Source organism: Pleurodeles waltl, chromosome 7, assembly GCF_031143425.1.
Source record: "Pleurodeles waltl isolate 20211129_DDA chromosome 7, aPleWal1.hap1.20221129, whole genome shotgun sequence".
Taxonomy (NCBI): Eukaryota; Metazoa; Chordata; class Amphibia; order Caudata; family Salamandridae; genus Pleurodeles; species Pleurodeles waltl.
In genome coordinates, this window is record NC_090446.1 from 540,529,872 (window position 1) to 540,550,167 (window position 20,296).

Sequence of the window (20,296 nt, forward strand, 5' to 3'; positions counted from 1 at the left end):
CCTGCCCCATATTTATACTTTGACGTCCGACCCCGCGGGCGTCAAAATTCCACCATGTGCGTCATTTTTTGGAAGGGGGAACCAGCCTTGCGTTAATTATATGCAAGGTAGGCGTTCCCTTCCAAAAAATGACTTTAAGGCCTGTGCCCCATATTTATACTCTGATGTCATTTTGACGCACAGGAGGGGGTGGGCCTTAAAAAACGTCGCACAGCCTGATGGGTGCCGTTTTTTAACGCCTGGGTCAGGGCAGGCGTTAAGGGACCTGTGGGCTCGGAAGGAGCCCAGAGGTGCCCTCCCCTGCCCCCAGGGACACCCCCTGCCACCCTTGCCCACCCCAGGAGGACACCCAAGGATGGAAGAACCCATCCCAGAGAAGTTGAGGTAAGTTGGGGTAAGTATTTTTTTTCGTTTTTTTTAAGTGTCATAGGGGGGCCAGATTTGGGTCCCCCTACATGCCACTATGCCCAATGACCATGCCCAGGGGACAAAAGTCCCCTGGGCATGGCCATTGGGCAAGGGGGCATGACTCCTGTCTTTGCTAAGACAGGAGTCATGTCAATGGAGGTTGGGCGTCAAAAAAAATGGCGCAAATCCGGTTTGAGGCCTGAATTTTGCCTCAGACCTGACTTGCCCCATTTTTTTACGCACAACCCCCATTTTCCCATACGCCGGCGCTGCCTGGTGTGAGTCATTTTTTTTGATGCACACCAGTCCGCAGAGCCGGCTAACGTCATTCCATAAATAAGGCGCCCGCATGGCGCGTTGGAATGGCGTTAGCCGGCAGTAAAATTTTTGACGCACAACTGCGTTGGCGCAGTTGTGCGTCAAAAAGTATAAATATGGGCCTTACTTCTACCTACCAATACTTACCTGGGATGGGGTCCCCCATCCTCCGCTGTCCCTCTGGTGTGGGTGGGAGTGTCCTTGGGGCCACGGGAGGACGCCTGTGGACTCATTCCATGGTGTTCTACCATGGAAATGGGCCCACAGGTCCCATAACGCCTGCGCTGACCCAGGCATTAAATAAGGGCGCTAAGCAAGCTTAGCGCCATTATTTAGGCCTGCCTCCCTCCTGTGCACAATTTTTGCACGGGGGATAAGTAGGGCGCCACGCCTTAGAGTCATTTTTTGCCTGGGAACGCCTACCTTGCATCTCATTGATGCAAGGTAGTTTCCCGCTAGCAAAAAATGACTTTAACTCCATAACTTTGGCACTAGACCAGTCTATCACCAAAGTATAAATATGGAGTTAGGTTTGCGCTGAATTAGCAGGAAAAAAAATGACACTAATTCAGCACAAAGCTAGTAAATCTGGAGCCCTAGTGTTCTTTTGCTTTAGATGGTCCCTTCATTTTCTTATCAATTTAAACAAAATGCCAGAGGTAGTGGAAGAGAGAGAAGGCACCCTTTGACAGCAGATGGCATCACATGTAACTGTGTGACTCATTTTTCGTCACTCAAGCAACAAACAATTCATGCTAAACAGCTGTGAGAAAGGTAAGTACTAGAAACCATAGAAAACGGGAAGGATTCCTGGATCATTGTTTGCTTTCGTTTCCACCCACAGTTTCCCTATCATCCAGACCAGAGCTAACAAGCGCTGTAAATAGCACATGTTGCTATCACCCAATGTATGGAAGGATGGAACGCAAGGTCGACATTATAAGGATTCGAACTCCTGACCTGCAGGTCATTGCCTTTTTTATCTAAGAACGTTCAACACGTTCCCATAAATATCATAACCTAAAACAACAAGACGTAACATAACCGATGAATAAGATTTAATGGCAAACATATTTCAACAGATCCCCCAGTTTGTTAGCCGATCTTCTAATGGAAATCAAAACATCCTAGGATCATGCCTCTCCCAGGAAGGAATTTGACGCTCTCATACCTATGTTACGCCACCAGGTCGACCAGCACTGCGATGTAGGCTGGAACTGGTGGCTGCTGTAGGGCAGGCAGATGGGCTGGGTGTTCACGTTGAAGATGAAGTTTGGGAACACCTGAAGAAGGGCGACGTCAAAGCCGGGCTCTGAGTCTGTGTAGTTCTCATGGATGTAGATGCCTGTTACACTGTGTCTCGGGTAAGAATACCCATAGCCGTATAGCGCTGGTCCTCCGGTGAGAACCTGCAAATAGCTCGGATCCACGTTTCTGTTCCTAAAAGATAACATTTCAGTCGCATTAATCTTCAGGTGACAATAATATTTTAAGTTAGAAGATGTCTGACCTGAATATGCAGACATGGGGTCCTCACTCCCACATATAGAGAGCACATGCTTTCTCATTTTAGAATAATATAATACACATATCTAATAGAAAGCTTGAAACGAATCACTAAGGGCATTTCTTAAAAAGAGGTATATGATGACGGGAGTCAGTAGTATTAAACGCTGTACTCACAGGAGGCTTGCCGAGCCATTACTAGTTGATGTCCCAGAAGGTTTAGGTTCCTGCCCAGTGCTTTTCTCACTCTATACGACCTCTCTGTGTACCATTATGTCCTCGTTTGGTTTCTTTCTTTTTTCATATCATTTCCACACACACGATACACAAATGTCCTTCTCTTTTTCAGTTTTTCTCCCCGCCCTTCCAGTTTTTGACTGTCTCACTGCCATCCGAACCCTGGGGTGCTCTGCTCTCTCTTGTTGAACTCTGCTAAGATGGAAATCATCTATTTCCCTCATGATACTGCAGCCACATCCCTCCCACGCCCCATAAATGGTCATCCTGCACTCTCATCCCAAGCCGTCTGCTATGTGCCTGGAGCCCTTCCTAGCAACCACTTCTCCTAGATATTAAGGCCCACATGTATACTTTTTTAGCGCCGCATTTGCGTAATTTTTTGACGCAAAACCGGTGCAAACTTACAAAATACAATTGAATTTTGTGAGTTTGCGCCGCTTTTGCGTCAAAAAGGGGCGTAAATGCGGCACTAAAAAAGTATAAATATGGGCCTAAGTGCTAAACATCTGCAACATCTACAATAACCACCCCTTCCATACTGCTAAAGCAGTTATCACTGCAGTAGTCATCAGCAAAGTGGACACCTACAACATTTTAGTACAGATTTACTGTGGGTTTGCACCGGGGCAGTCACACAAAGTGATGCAAAGCTGCACAAACTCATCCAGAGGATTTACTTTCCCACCCGAAAAGGTATTTTGCCTGTTAATGTACCCTTTTCTGAGTGCAAATACCGCTTTGTGCTACCTTTCACCTCTTTCAGTCAAGGAGTCACACCTTGGGTGTAACCTGTGCAGATCAGAGCAAGCACCCATAGTTTTTGATGCAAATTCCACTCTAAGACTGGTTTTGCGTCAAAAAATGTATGTATTCTCTGTATCACCAGCCCTTTACCAACTTAATTGAAAGCATTATTTTTGTTGTCTACCAACTTGTTTCTTCTGGGATATGTATTGAGAACCTGGTTCCTATAGCAAACATTTCATGCTTAATTGACCAATCTCATTGAAATTGAATTGAATTGAAATTGACCAGTCTCATTAACAAATACATTTATACATGAATAATAAATACATTAACAAACAAATAATAAAAAAAAACAATAGTGGAGGATGTCTTTCTCAAATCTGTCATTTGAAAAGCCATTACAAATTACCTGTTCCCCAATCCGGTATTATATCAGGGCCAAAATGGTATTCCCTTAACTCTCGCTCGTGCACCTCCATGACTGACCATCTGGTCTTTTTGAATTAGATCTGCTATATACAAACACTGTTCCTGCTACGTGGAAAGTTCAAGTTGTCCAGTACACGTGCATCTTTTCAAGATGAGAATATTTGTCGTTCAAGTATTTTTCTCTCACAGCCAGCAGTGTTCAAGTCACAGTTTTATATCAAAGTCCTCAGGCTTGTTGGTATAGAATCTCCTATTACTCAGGTATGACATATAAATTGCACATAAGACAAGGCAACCCCTAGTCACTGTGCAGTATAGGATTCTTGATGAGATTTGGTAATAGTGCTTTCCCACCTCAGAGATTTATCATGCTTTGGTGCCCAGTAGGTAGATGCACATGCCCTTTAAGGTCTCTAACTCCTTTTTACAGCTCAGCATGTGCACAAGGAGAGCAGCTCCAAAAGCAGCAGCATCATGTTCATTTACACACATCCATTCACAGATGCATCCATTTTGGCTCATTTGCAAACTCTCACACAAGATCCTTCCATATGTAAACACATCCACTCACACATCACAGACACAAAGTGACCATTAATCCTCCCATACGAGGTAACAAACCATCAAAATTCCTTGCACAAATACCAACCAACCACATTTTCCTTTCACATGCATTCTCCGTCCATATTCACCATTCATCTACTCACCCACCTGTCAACACAAATTCATAATTCATCAAATCATAAATTCATGCCCAATCCTTTCTCCCACTCACCCAGCTGCCTACCACTTGACTCCACCATCCACTTCTCCATCCATTTACTCATGTATGAATACAGCAATTCACCCCTCCACACATAACCTGACACGACAAGACATGACATTTGTATGTTCATGTTTACCCCTTTGGATATCTTGGTGCTGAAATAACAGATATTTACACTCAACCATCCATACTTAATCATTTCACAAGCTCAATCATCTATCCACTTACAATCCACACAACCATAATGAAACGTATGCATCAAATAGGCAAGGGGGTTTGCACTGTGTTGTACCTGCTATTTACGAGAGGAGTCTTCACTGATAGTTTCCTAGTTTTACCCGATCTGTCACTTGAGAGTTTTATCGTTTTACCTGCTCTGTCACAGTAGGATGTTTGCACTGCTTCTGCAGTAACTGCAGTTTTAGGAAGAGAAGCTGCAACTGTTGTTACCATGCAGTACCTGTTTCGTGAAGGAGGAAAGCTTGCACTTCTGCCCATGCTGTACTTGTTTCATGAGAAATGAAAGTCAGCACTTGCTCATGCCCAGCTGTACCTGTGTGATGGATGATGTGGTGCTTCTGTGAGGATGTCAACCTTGTCAAATGATGCACATGGTGTGCCTGTTCTGTGCAAGCGTGAAATGCGCACTGCTAATGCACGCCAATGCCTGTTCTGTGAGTGATGCTTGCACTTCTGATTGTGTGCTGCACCTATTCTGTGAGGGAGGTAAACTTGTACTCACACTAATTACAAAGATTGTTGTGTACCTGTCTGTTGCTGCCATGGGGGTGCATCTGACTGTGAGTTCTAGCCATGATAGTGAGCATCCAGTGGACATTTGCAACCCGAAGGAAGGATTGTCACCTTTCCCAGAAAAAAATATTGGACTTTTCTATGTATTCCGAGGTTATGTAATGGTCAGGAGCTAGTAATTAAACAGCTGTTTGTTCTCAGCCCTCTGTATTCTTATTCTTTAACACAGCAATTATGTCCCTGCTTGCATTAAAATATTCGGAAATAGTCTAGACACTTCTAAAATACTTTTGACATGTTTTGTAGCTGCTGCTTTAGGTTTGAACTTCAAAGGGGAAAATGCTAGATTGTGAGGATTTTTGAGACTTTCTTTACGAAAATATTTCTCAAACCAATGGGTACAGATTCAGTCCTCTTAAAATAAGTTGAATGGTTAATTTACCTTCACCAGAAAATAGGATTTACAGTTAGATTTCATATTTGTTGTATAATTAAGGTTGTTTAGTAAGCAAATTATTTTGTTACAGATATTCTTTGCACCCACTTGCTTGCCCCCTTTTGCGTCCACCTGAAGACACTTCATCATATCTTCTAATCCACTTGGCCATCAGCTCCATTGCAAATAGAGGTACGGGGGTATGAGAAATCCTGGCTTGTATCTCTCTTCAGAGGAAATTCCTCTGATAGAATGCCATTTACCCGAACTTGGGATGTGGGGCGCGAGTGCAGCAGTTTTACCCAAGATCGGAAGGAGGGGCCAAAGCCTATCCATTTCAAGACCGACTGTAAGTATGGCCACTCCACTAAGTGAAATCCTTTTTCGGCATCCAATGCCAAAAGCACAGCCGGTTCTCTCAGTCATCCCCCCCTGGCCAAACATTCATACAGACGACAAAGGTTAGGTCTACTAAACCTATAGGGTATAAATTCCCACTGATTCAGTGCTATCACTTTGATGTAGTACTTGCATTAGGGGGTTCCCCAGAACCCTCACCAATTTTAATACTGTTTATTTTCCTCCATGAGAGGGGAGACAATTTGGATTATTAACTCAGTGTCGGACTGGCTAAAGTAAAAGCTGTATAAACAGTTCTCAGTCATTACTTCAGAGGTAATTACACCAGGAACCATTACAGTGTGTTATATATTTTCCAACTGCTACAGAGGAAAAAAAGCCCTTAACAACCCTCCCCTGAACATTATTGTGACTCCTCCTAAACCTCTTTCGAATCATCCCCATACCTCTACTCCCTGACTAATCCCAAACCTCTCTTGCTACTTTGACTCCCAAATACCTCTTTCCAAACTCTTCCCTCCTTTATCCTATTCATCCAACTAACAGATGCACATTTCCGCCACTCCTAGTAACGATTTATATGCTCCCTCTACTAATCCACCACTAACCCACATTGGGTTCCGGATTAGTGAGCTGCTCGCCTAAAAGCACTTCAATGCCTCGTCAGGGGGGTAGTAAGCACTACATAAATAAAATTACAATTATAATTACAATCTGCTACGCAGAGGTTGGTGGAGGGGGTCTTGACTTGGACTCAGAGTCTCATATTCCTTTCGTACCTCAGCCTAGTTCAATCTACCCTTGTCTATCATTATCTCCCTTCAAGTGATGGCATTGTGGTGTCCTGTCACATGCCATCTGGTGAGGAAACAACTTTTGCTGCAGTCAGCAAGCTTCAGGTCATCCAGATGGTTCAGTGTTGCTAGGTCAGTAGTGCATCGAGCTCAAGCCACTCTAGCACATCACCCTACAAAAAGAGTACACTGTCCACACAATTCCTGCCACCATCAAATGCACAATTCAGCTCAAAGTCATACAGCTAAGTGTTTGCTCCCTCAGTGGTACACCTGATCAAGGTATTCCGCAAATTATATGCTATCATTAATCGACATTGCCATTGTGAAATAAGTTAGACTAAGCTGACTACATAAACAAATACTTTAAAAAGGCATCAAAGCCACACAATTAGGAACACTAGCTGAAAACCTGAAGCCAAGCAGTGGACAATTGCACACCACAGTAGAACAAACTGCAATGTCATTCAGCACATGAATCCACACAGATAATATTTATATCTTTAACTTTGTGACACTATTTCCATATTTTCCATTTAAAAGGAGAAAGAAAGTGGGATCACTGGTACCTTGATGTATGGATCACCACAATGTACACGGGTTCTGTGGTCCAGGTAGATTTAAACTTTCCTTTCCTGGAGATTTAGGTGCCTTTTGTCATTACACACTACTAGGAATTCTGCAGCATTTTCTACAAATTTCTATTAGCCTGCTATTTCTTCTGATTCCTCTCTTCTTCCAAGAGTAGCTTATTGCTGGGTCTGGGTAATACGAACTTATGCTATCGTGCTCTGCTTTCCTTGGCCTCCCTGCTCTCCATTGCTGTGATGAGGAACTGGAGTGTAGTGGACAGCTTAACCCAGGCTATCTCACTGAAGCTAATGTCCTTATTCCTGTCCCTTACCACCATCACGTGGTCCCAGCCAGCCCTATCTATTATAGTAGGGTACATCTCGTTGCTTGTTGGGAAATATCAGGCTCACGCCCCTCTAACGTTACTTATAAAGCTTTGCCCAGACCTGAGGCAAAGTGTTTGTCATATAATTTAAACCCAAGAGTCAAACAACCAACCTTCTACAGTATTCCTCTCCATGAGGATCACAGTGATGCCTGTAACCACATCAGTTCCATACCCATGAAGCATTTGTACCTGTCCCCCTCTAAGTGCTGTTGTACCTTTGGCGCTCTCTTTCCCTTTCTCGGTGTGTGACCTAGCTGCTGCACAGCGATCTGTGCTCCCGAGATCTGTCAAATGTTGGGTCTGTTCAAAATATTCTGAGCATGTACAGCAAAGTTAATAGAGCTCTTTTTAAAAGAAGCTCTGAAAGGGTGAGTTAGCCCTGTTGTGATTCAAACCCATGAGCAACATACTGTTTAAAGATCATTCTTTACAGTGAGCACGTCACTCTACTGAGTTGTTTCATCTGCTTACTTTCTGTTTCCATTTGATATACTGTGCTTTTCACAGACCTGATTATAGGTGAAAAGACCTGCCGTCTCCCGGTGCCTCGGCCGCTGACCAGCGCCCTCGCTGCTCTCTGACACCAAGGAACCAGAAGGTCCGGGGACCCGGGCATGCGTCACAGCTACTGTTATTACCTTGAGAAAGGACGCCCGCGCCTGCATTGTAGTAGTAAGTGTGAATGACTGACCAGTGCACAGCTGACAAGCTGTGAGCTTATTGGAACCGCTCATTTGCCCCTCGCTCACTAGACTGTTGAGTCTCTCTTTGCCCTACAATCTCACTTTCCATGAAGGAGTCTGGCTGGAATTCCTCACCCACTGCCCCCCTCGAACCCACTACATTTCCTGTTTTCCCTTAATCCCCATTTGAGTCACTTCTTGTCTTTAATATTTATAAATGTGCTGGATTCCCTCACCCGTCCTTTACTCTCTCCAAGCCTTCCTGCAGTCCCTCTTTGTCTGAACAACGACAATTCTGAGGCTTCCATGCCCAGAGATCCTACTCAGACCCCACAGTTGCTCACTCTATTCTTTGCTGACATGCCTGTCTCTTTTAGTTTCACACCCTATTATCGAATCACGAATATCACTGTTATTTTATATTGTTTCCAAAATATTGTGGTATTCAGATTATCATCAGAACTATCATAATTGTTTGTAATTTTTTTATATTTTATGTTAAAGTATGAATGTTTATAATATTGTTTACTTAAATATTGTTATATATTATACCATATTTCAGAAATGATTTCTATATTATATTTTATGTGTTATATTCGTTCATTTTTAGCTTTAGAGTTACATGCTCCTTTTGCTCAATGTAAGTAATTCCTAATTGTTTAGATTTTTTTAAGGTGTCAAATATTTGTTATATTTTTAATTATACATTATATTTATTTTTATTTTAAAAGTATATGATTTATTTAATGTATTTTTGTTGTTGTATTGGTTAATGTATTATTTATTTTTAGTGGGCTGTTGGGTTTTAAATACATAAATTAAAAAATGTATATGTTGCTATTTATTAAATACTATTTAATTTAGAATGAATTTGGATGGAAATGTTAATTGGTTGTTGAGTTTGTACGGGAAGAAGGTGGAAAGTGTTTTTGGAAAGTGTTTACAATTACAAAAAATTACTAAATTCGTTGACATTATTACTAATGTATTAATACATTTATTTGACTTATTAATTCATAAATGTATTTATTTCAAAAGGATCACTCGTTATTTTGTTTAGTAAGAGAATTATTAAGGGATTTTTTAAGCATAAATATGGTAAAAATGCCTATTGTTGTAAAGCTTATAATTAATTTGAATTGAAGTAATGTTTTTGAAGTTAAGTGTAACAGATGGGGTATGTGGCCTAGCAACATGGACGGCACGTGAGCCCCGGAAACTCCCGGCCAGCCCACATAAAAATCCTTCATAATCCTGCACTAAGCCTGCTCACAGCCCTCGACAAGGACTGTCGGAGCCATCTACACACCTGCCAAATGGTTATCTGGGAAATGTAAGCACCGTAGCCAGAAACATCGTGCTGACATTTGAGGCCAGGACGGGGCCTGTGTGGAACAGCAGGCAGTCTCGCTGAACTGCTGACAGGTGTGACGAGCGGCGATGCTCCTGCCCAGAGACTGAAGAACTCGGGGGGAGGGTCATCATCGTGGGGACAGGCGCTGACTGCCTGTGTGCAGACTCGCCGTGGGTTGCCGAAGCGGGGTGGCCTTCGGGGGTGTGACCAGATTCCCCATAGGCAAACATGTACGACTGCACCCCCGCAGGAGGGCCAGCTGCGGCAGCATCAGGTAAGCAGAGCCCTAGGGATCCGCACACCGAACACTACTTGGGGGCAACCGTCCTCTGACAGAGGCCCCGCTGGCCTGCTGAGGCCCCTCTCGCCTTCCGGGGGCCTCAATTCCGCTCTTTGCTCTGGCCTCTGATAGTCACACACAGTGCCTATATCAGACAATGCAGAGCAGGAACGCTGAGCTGCCCATGGCTGTTCCATGCCCTGAGTGGCGCTGCAGCTGATCCTGACCAAGCTTGAGGAGTTGCTTAAGCTGTTTTAAGACACACAGCAGTGACACAAACTTGACCAGCCACCTGACATCCCCCCACCCACCTTGTGACTGAAACAGTGGGTTAGGAGCACGAAGGCCCAGAATGGAGTGGGAAGGAACTGGACAATCCACTAGTGGATATTGCTGTGCACAATGAACAAACCGTGTCTGCTACCACAGACTAATATGTGAAGGGCTTGATCACTGTAAGCTGCAATCAGACCTGGAGCTCATGTCACTCTAATGGGGCCCAGCCAGAGTGGTGATTGCACTTGGAGGCTATAGCGAGGGCCCAGTGCCCCACATATTGAACAGCAGGCACTAGCTGGAGGGCAGCACAGCATTGGAGGTACAATAAATATAGAGGGCAATAAAGTTGTGGCTCCCCCTGGCGCTGTAACTCCCGAGGCGACCAGGAGGTGCCCGGGTGAGCTCAGACAGCCATAGGAAGCCCTGAGACACTACCCTAAATTAATGGACAAGTGACTGAGGGCCATATTTATACTTTTTTAGCATCACATTTGCGTCATTTTTTAACGCACAAGCAGCGCAAACTTACAAAATACAATTGTATTTTGTAAGTTAGCGCAGATTTTGTGTAAAAAAATGACGCAAATGCGGCACTAAAAAAGTATAAATATGGGCCTGAGTGTCATTTGGAAGCAGTTGCGTGATAATCTGGCCAGACACCCTCATATGCCCCAATAGTCAGGAGAGTGAGCTGGGGCTTTCTCAGAGGTGGGGGAGACGTGGACTGGTGAGTGGTGGCCCTATGACAGTAGCACCATGGAGGAAAAGCACTCGCACTCCCCGAACACCATTACACAATATACCACCCTCAACTCAGAGAATCACATGACAGGGGAGGGCAGATGCAGTGGAGAGTTTTCCAAATGGGGATTCTGAGCCATCACGGGCAGACCTGAGGAAGGTGGCAGACAAGGTTACGATGAATGAGGGAAACAACACTGAACTACAAGGTGAAGTTGCAGTCCTAAAATGACAGATGACCTAGATGTCCACTGCTACAGAAGAATTGGAGCTCTGTGTCAAGGATGCGGAAGGTCGCTCCTGCCAGAACAATATCTACATGCTGGGATTCTTGGAGAAAGTGGAGGGCGCAGCTGTGGAAATGTTTCTGGAGAATTGAGTACAGACAGAGGTAAAGCCGTGAGGTTTGTCACAATTTGTTGTCATCGAGGGAGCACACAGGGCCCTAGTCCCCCCAGTCGCCACCGCGTGCCCCTCCAAGTGCTCTCATTGGTCAGATTCTCAACTAACGAGATAGTGAGAGTATATTACAAGCAGCCCGTGAGCAACAGGATCCCCTATTTGGTAACAGCTGAATAGCCATTTACCAGGACTTAACGTAGAAGGTGCAATATTGGCCCAAATCCTTTCAAATAGTGAAACAAAAAGTGAGAGCGTTACAACTTCAAAACATGCTTTTGTACCCAGCGCATTTGAAAGTTCTATTCCAAGGGAATGCACACTTTTTGGATCAACCAGAAGGCCCAGAATGGAGTGGGAAGGAACTGGACAATAAACTAGTGGACACAGAGGAGCCTGTGGGAATGGCTGGAGCTTGGGGACAAGATAGCACTTCCACAACCATGCAACAGCCAAAGACGTACACAAGGTTCCCGTCCCATTGAGGACACACAATGATGTCATCGCTCTGCAGATAAGGACTCCAATACATTGCCCCTGGAACTCCCAAGGGTGGCAATCAGTGATGATGGAACAATGAAGCTACAGGACTCAAAGATGTGCAGTGCAGAGACGAGCAATAACAACCAGACACCTGCTACCAGTGCCCAGGGAGAGGCATCAGATATTCAGCTGAACTTTGTACCGGACACCATAGTGACCTCTGCGATGGAGATCGGGGACCCCTGGGAGGGTTACCAATCTTCTGAACTGGACCCTAGAGGGTGGTGAGTGATGAGCTGCAGGGGGTGGTGCAATGTTGAACACTAATGGGAACTCAGTGCGCTGTGTAGCTCCGGACAATACTATGTAGCACAAGATGGATGCTACAGACCGTGAATGCCAAGCCTGAGAACCCTCGAGTCTGGGGTATGGCCTACCTCTTGATGACATAAACAGCAGACAGACAATGGGCTACTGTGCAAATCTGGGATGCTGTCTAGGAGTCAGACAGGAGAAGTGTATTGACCATCCCTGTTGGACAATTTGGAATGCTGTGCAAGTCCTGGCACATGCAGTGTGTGGGCATAGATAGACCACAAGTTGTGCTATGTTTGTCGAGGGTAGGTGGCAGGGTTAGTTTACATTATACAGTTATGGTTTTTGATGAAGAGCTGTATGGAGCATCAACAAAACACATGGGGTTGGGAGGGCCCACACTGACATACACCATGAGGGATGGGGGGTAGCTATAGATTCCTAACATGGAATGTCAGGGAGCTGGGCTCATACATCAAATGATACAGAAGACTCACCTTCCTGAAAAGGCAAACGATTAGCGTAGGGTGCCACCAGAAAACACATTTGAATGACACAGGGGCCTCTAGGTTGACAAAAAAGTGGCGAGGTCAAGTCTCTCACTCCTCATACTCTACCTTAACAGAGGTACCTTTTTTATGGGTAACCCCTGGATTGTCACTTTCGATGACGTACATGGAAGCTGAAGTGGGAGGGAGATATGTTCGCTTGCAAGGGTCCGTGGACGGCCAAAAGCCAATGTTACTCCACACCTATGCACCAAATGTTAATGACCCGACGTTTTTCACGTCCATACAAGACCTGGTGATGCAGGAGGTGGAGTCTCCGCTCATGTGGCTGGGAGACTTTAATTGTCTGCTGGATGGCAATCTGGAGAGGACACCACCTAGAGTGAGCACAAAGCCCCTCACGACAACGGCGCTTAGAGGGGTCATGCATGACATGGGGTTACTAGACATATGGAGGGAAAGAAACCCAACCCACAAGGCTTACACTTGTCATTCCACAACACACAACACATTTAGCATATTTGACAGAGTACTAATGACTGGGTTCCAGCACATAGAAGACATAGACATAATACATATGGTGTATGTAATCTTGGACCACTCCCAGGTCTGCTGTGAGATACAATGGGGTGGCCCCACCCTAAGAAACCTGTCCCGGAGGATGCCTGTGGAGATGCTGACAGAGTGGGAGGGGAGAGAGACATTGTCGCAAACCTTGTCTGCCTATATGAACACCAATTGGAGCTCCAGAGCAAATGGAGCAACCGAGTGGGAGGCCTGCAAAATGGTGGTGAGGGGAGTCTGCATGTGGGGTGCGTAGACAGCTGCAGGCGGAGCTGTGCGGGGAGGGGACTTTGCTGGCTTTAACGCAGGCCTGGAATTTGACCCATGTGGAATTGCAGACCAAGGAACAAAGGGTGCGCAGGGGTATAGTGGACATCTGGGATCATCTGGATAAGTACACACTGAAACAGTACAGGTAGTGACTGCATCGGGAGGGAGACAAATGAGGGAGACTCCTAGTGTGGATCCTGCTCAGGGAACACCCACCGCCAATCACAATGCATTTGACTACCCCAGAGAGCAATGATACTACTAGGGAGGGTGTCTTAGGGATGTTCAAGGGGCACCTGCAGAGAGTGTATACTACAGACCCCAACATAATCCCAGACCGCTATGCCCCATTTCTGGAGCCCCTAGGCCTTCCCAAACTTGAGATAGATGCAATCAAGGAGCTAGATGCTACGATCGAACTTCAAGAATTAAGGGCAGCATTATCCATGCTTCTCCGACTAAAAGCCCCGGATGAAGATGGCTTTCCAGCTGCATTTTATCAGGTGCATGTGGTGGAGACTTCTCAATGGCTCTTCGACGTATTCCTCGAGGCACATGACAAAGGGGTGCTCCCTCCGACGATGAGGGAGGGGGAGATATCATTGTTCCTGGAGCCAGGGTGAGATAGAGCAAATCTAGCAGCATTCAGACCAATCACCATGATCAACATGGATGTAAAGATACTGTGTAAGCTGCTGACTAACCGGCTAGTCCCCCCACGACTTAATTGGTGCATGAGGATCAGTGTGACTTTATTCAAGGCCTGAACCCAGGCATGAATCTTAGAATACTAGCATATATGCTTCACAAGGTTGAGGGACGAGACGAGGAAATGGCACCGGTCTCCATTGACCTAGAAAAATTGTTTGATACTGTGAATTAGGGCTACTTACTAGAGTTCCTTAGGGTTGCATTCTTTGGGAACCATTTTCGGGGGTGGATCCGGTTACTATACATGGACCTGACTGCCAGAGTGCGCATGGGACAGAGTCGTTCAGAGACATGGACACTGGGTAATGGGTCATGTCAGGGACGTCCCCTCTTCCCATTCCTGTTCGCGCTGCAGTAGAGCCAATGGCAATCAGAGTATGCCAGAAATTACAGACTTGGGGCATATGCCTCGAGGACATGCAGTATATTGTATCACTGTACCCTGATGATGTTATGTTCTTTATCTCCTCTCCATTTAGGACTCTGAATCAACCGGATCAAATTCATGATGTTTTCTCATTGCCAGGATGGTTGGAATACTTGTGGAACACCTCCTAAATTTGGGACTGTGCTGGGAGCTGGCAAACTTCAGGTATCTGGGGATTATAGTTCCATATTCGTGGACCCAACAATTGTAACTTAACATGGGCAGAATACAGGACTCCCCAAAAGCCTTGGTGACATTCTGGAACACGCTTCCTCTGTCCCTGATGGGTAGACTCTCCATTTCCAAAATGGTACTCCTGATCAGGTGTATATATGTACTCCAGAACACACCGTGTCCCCTTCCAGCGCAAATATTTAGGCAACTAGACTTGCTCCTCATCTTGTTACTATGGGCGGTGTGGTTGCAGCAGGGTGGTATTGGCAACACTAACAAATTCATATAAAAAATGCAGACTGGAAGTGTTGCACATGGACCTATATTATTACACAGCACACCTGCAACATGCAGCTCAGTGGCTGGACACAGGCAATAGTTGGGAGAAACAACTGCTGGCAGGGATGGTGGACACAAGCAGTCTTCCTGAACTACTAATGGAGGGTCCAAAAATTCATCCCATATATAGTGCGGCAGACAGCCAGACTGTGGCAGCTTTTTGTTGTGACAGTGTTTAAGCATGATGCATTTCATCGGGAACTCCCAATATGGACAATAAAGCCAATCAGACAGATAATGGCAAACATATCCTTCCAGCTATGGAGAGATGGGTTGTGAGGAACTCTGAGACTTGTGCCCTGACAAAACCTTTATCTTGTTTGAAAATGCTTGTGCAGACTTTCAGCAAGGCCTGAGACAGTTCTAGCAATATGCGGGACTAAAGCCTGTGGCCAGGCAGTCCTGGCCATGTTACCCCGCAGCACCAAAGACTACTCACACATTGGGGATATTACTGACCTGTGGGTCGGGTAAACATCTCTTTACGCTTCTCTACAAAGCCATGAGAACTGACGTGGTGGGGGCATAACTACTGGCTCGTACAGCATGGGACACCAACTTAGATGCCCCCCTAAGTGTTGGGGACTGGACACAAATTTGCGAACTTATACGAATAGTTTCGAGTAATGCCCACTTCCAACTGATACATTACAGTTTCCTTCATAGAACCTACTCAACCCTAAGAGATCTGAATCACATGACACAAGCACAGTCATATGCAAGCCCACACTGCGATGCTGAGAGGGCTGGATGTAGACACTTGGCACAGAACTGTAGTGCAGTGCATAGTTTCTGGGAATGAGTGGAGGACAAAATGTTACATGCCACTCACCTACACATAGTTCTTACACCTCAATGTTGCTTGCAGGGTAACGTCAAAAGGCCGAAGGGCCGTAAAATGACATACAAGTTTGCACAGTTGGCCATAGGACTAGCACGGTGTTGAGTAGCCAATACATGGATGACTCATCGAGCTCCAGCAATAGATCAATGGCATAGGGATGTGGCCGAATGGTCCTTGACAGAGGAGGTCCATATGCGTCTTATAGAAGAGATGAAAAAGTCAAAGAGGCACTCAATACTTGGCAAGCCGTTTGCAACAGATTCTTAGATCATGCTGCCGCAATGACGACAGACACTGAACATAGTGAGAGCTCAGATGATTCAGAGAACGAAGGCGTTGCCCGTGTGGGGTCTGTTGTTCCTTCTCTGTTGCCCTAAAGCACACACTCAGCGATGGGCGGGGGTATGTACCGGATTTACTTGGTTTGCAAATTAAACAAGAGAATGTTGAATGTTTCAGTGTACTCTCCCATGTATTACCATACTTGTAAAATGACTGCCATGTTACGTTTTATTAAAATGAAAAATAAAAGTTATTTAAAAAAAAAGTTGAACAGATATGAATACTGTAATTTTAACTTATCATATTTAATATTTAATTGAAGAGACTGAATTGTTTAAAACTAGGCAATGTCTTTACATTAAATAAATAATCACTAAATTCATGTACATCTACTGCTGTATATAAAATTTTGATATATTAAATACACACACTTTTTATTAAAGTGTATAATTATGACATTTAAAATTATTTATCAAATTGTTGCATTTCATTATTTACAGAATAATATACTTTATAAATATACAATAAACTATTTATATAGTAAAATTGCACTTTAAAAATAAAAATAGTATTTTACAATATTTTTTAATAGAAGTACTAAAATAGTATGTAAAAGCAAATGATGGGGGTTAACTATTACTTTAGTGGAGCTGGGCAGGGTCTAGCCACAATAGAGTAAGTCACAGGTTGAGTGAGCTCCCCGGTCGGGAGAAAGATCCAACATTATCCTGCCACCCTGCTCTGGTTTGGGGTACCTGGACAGGGTAAACAACATTGGTGGGTCTCATTGAACCCCTGGGCTGTGTCTCTGCTGGGACAGTCAAGCAGTATGATGGCCTACCGCACGGCAGCACTTCAAGATGGTGGCACCCAGCCTGCAATGGAGTAAACAGAGTGGCGGCTGTGGTGCGACTTGTGCACCCTTAGAGGGGCCCATGTGACCAGGGGAGTCTGTGCGGCCTCGGCGGAGATCAGCAACAGATTAGCACCCCCCCAACCCCCTCAGAGATGACAGAAGTTACGGACATTAGATTCCTTGATCCTGGGGAGGGGCCCCTTTGTCTCACAGGGAGAAAGAGAACTTGGTCTTTTGGAGCTTGGCCTGCAGTTACCAAGCACCTGTTGTTTTGCTGGGGAGGCCAGTTAGCAGCCCTCCTATGTAGTGCTAGTGAGAAGCAGTGGACCCTGGCTGTTTTGATCATGGGGAAACAACCCAGTCTCTCACATGGCAAGAAAGCTATGGAGTCTCTTAGCATCTGGCCTGTGGCTGTCTGAGGGGGGCATTGATTCATAGGGGCTACTCTGACCTCTGGATGGCCTCGGGCATACAGTACTGATCAAGGACCCTCTAGTGGCTCAGGGGCTCTTTTTCTCTTTCTGGAGTTGACTGGACTCTGTCCTTGGGCGGTGGAGCTCTAGGGCTTCTGTGTGGCTCAGGCCAGCTGCTTTGCAAGGTAGCAACAGCCCTATGAATCCTATCAGGCCCATGAAGGTGGGAAGTGTCTGAATACACTTGAAGCCTATCATGTTGGTGACACCCTGGACACAGAGTGAGCCCTGGTGATCACACTGGGTGGCCTCTGAGGCAAGGGTGGAGGACGTAGCTTGGAACTCTGTACCCCACTACTGTTAAATCAACTGCTTGTTGTCTCTGTAATGGGTAGGAGTCAGAGGTGCCAGAATGAGGGCACAACCTGACTTAGCGCTTGGCCTGGCAGTCCAGATTTGGGATGTGCAACCCCCTCTGTGACTGGCGCCTGGAATTCTGACAAAATGAATGCTTTTTTGGTGGCAATTGGCTCCATCCGTGACTTACTGGAGAGCAAAGTAGATAGTTTAATAGTTGAACTCGGACTGTTGCAGATTGACCATAATAAAATGAGTGCACAGGGTGGAAGCCACAGTGGCGGATTTGGCCCAGGAGGAGGCTGAGCTCAATCAACATTTCACTGACATGACAGACCTGGTACAGGAGGTGAGGACAAAAGTAGAAGAACAAGAGGGACATGCACAGCAGGATATTATCCTTTGGTGAGTTTTCCTGAAAAGATAGAAGGGCCCTCTATGATATCCTTTCTTGAAGGTGGGCTGTAGAAGACCATGGCCCCAGAGGGACTCTCCAGATTTTAAACATTTGAGAGAGCTCACAGAGTGCCATCTTGCTCCTGAGGCCTGGTGCGCTGCTGTGATTGGTCGTTAGCAGACTACAGTACTATAGGGACCTTTATTATATCTTGCAGCAGGCACATGCTGAGGGCCCCTACCTCATAGACAATGCAAAAGTAACCATATTACCGGACCTCACACAGTAGTGTAGAGACAGAGAGGGTCCTACCAGGCCATGAAATAGAGACTGTGTGATCTTGGCATCCAATATGCATTAATTTTCCCCACAAGACTGTGACTGCAGATAGGCAGAAAGTCTGAATTTTTCACTATTCCAAGCGAGATGTGTGAATCTGTGGATAGATATGATGGGAAGGAGAGAACAGAAGGCATGACTGATCTCCTGTCCAGGCCTCTGAAACATAAAAGACTGCAATCATAATGACGGACTGGGATCCGCCTGACCACACGGCAGGTGCGAGATGGGAAGGAGCAGCCTCATTGCTCACAGCTCAACACTATGTATTGAGACCTATAGCTCAATACATAATACATCCTGGATAGACCGGGTTTATACCCAGGAGGAATACGTTCCTGAACCTACATCCCCTGTTCATGCTGATGGATTGGGCATGGCCATCGGACGCTAGCCCCTGGGTTGCATCGACATAGAGAAGGTGCTTGACACCCTAGGATGGGAAAATCTGAAGGAGGTCCTGGCGAGGTTTGGGATAGGTACCAAGTTACTACAATGGATACCCCTACTTTCAATATGCTGCTAGCCTGGGTGAAAACTGGACGCATCATATCTGATCCAATCACTATCGACCGTGGCAGTCGACAGGGTTGCCCCTCATAATCTTCACACTGGCAATGGAAACCCTCACGTGTGCACTTCGAGCGCGCGCCTCACAGTTTGGAATCCAAGCAGATAGTTGTTGGCATATAATTTCATTACATGCAGATGACACCCTAATTCATCTGAGAGATGATGTTACAGTGCTTCCTCGACTTATGAACTCCTGCAGCAGTTTGGCAAAACACCTGCGCTGAGAGTGAACTGGGACAAGTCCCAATGGTTTCCATTGATAGCCCCAGCAAAGAAAACTCCAACGCACCCCGCTATCCGGGGCTTACAATTTCAGTAAATACCTGGGCTTCTGGGTGTATCATTCCAATAAAGATTTGATTGTGGGCTATGTGGGCAGAGCCCTAGTGGGTGCAAGGTCTTCCCTTCTATTTTGGACATCAGTGCCACTTTCTCCGGCAGGAAGAGTTGCGATCTCTAAAATGTTAATCCTCCCCAGGTTATTGTATTCCTTCTCCGCTCTGCCTGTGCTGCTGCCGGCCGGATTCTTTGCAGACCTATGAGCGATCTTAACAGTATTGATATGGGGCAAAGGTAGATGGCGAGCGGTGCTTGTTATATTATACACTCCCCTAGAGCATGATGGGTTAAGTGCCCCAATTCACGGACACTACGAAGCAGCTGCTCAATTACAGTGGCCCATGAGATTGCTTGTGGGTCAAAACATGTCAGAACTGGGACATTGGTTTGGTGGGGCAGCATCGCCCCCATACTGCGATGGCTGCTGGGCTCTGTGGAGAAGCCGTGGGGGGGAGGAAATACCCTCATGCCCTCATGCACATGGCTAAGACCTGGTGGACTACGTTCGTGACCAAGACACAAGATTGCCCTCCATACGCACCACAACTCCCCCTTTGGGTGCTGGCGAGGTGCCATATATTACAGATGCGACCAGACACAGCAACCTTGTCTGATGCAGGTCTTACCGTCTGGGGCGACCTGTTCACAGA

General features: G+C 45.7%; 1 protein-coding gene across 4 annotated transcripts in view; it reads right to left on the reverse strand.

Annotated features, from left to right (window-relative positions):
- The window catches only part of LOC138304315 (transmembrane protease serine 9-like), a 1,357,906-nt gene that overhangs the window by 1,056,632 nt on the left and 280,978 nt on the right, over positions 1-20,296 (reverse strand). For all 4 annotated transcript variants that reach the window (XM_069244270.1, XM_069244271.1, XM_069244272.1 and 1 more), the window contains one exon: positions 1,898-2,166. In XM_069244270.1, coding sequence (XP_069100371.1) covers positions 1,898-2,166 — 269 coding nt within the window. The remainder of the gene's footprint in view (positions 1-1,897; positions 2,167-20,296) is intronic.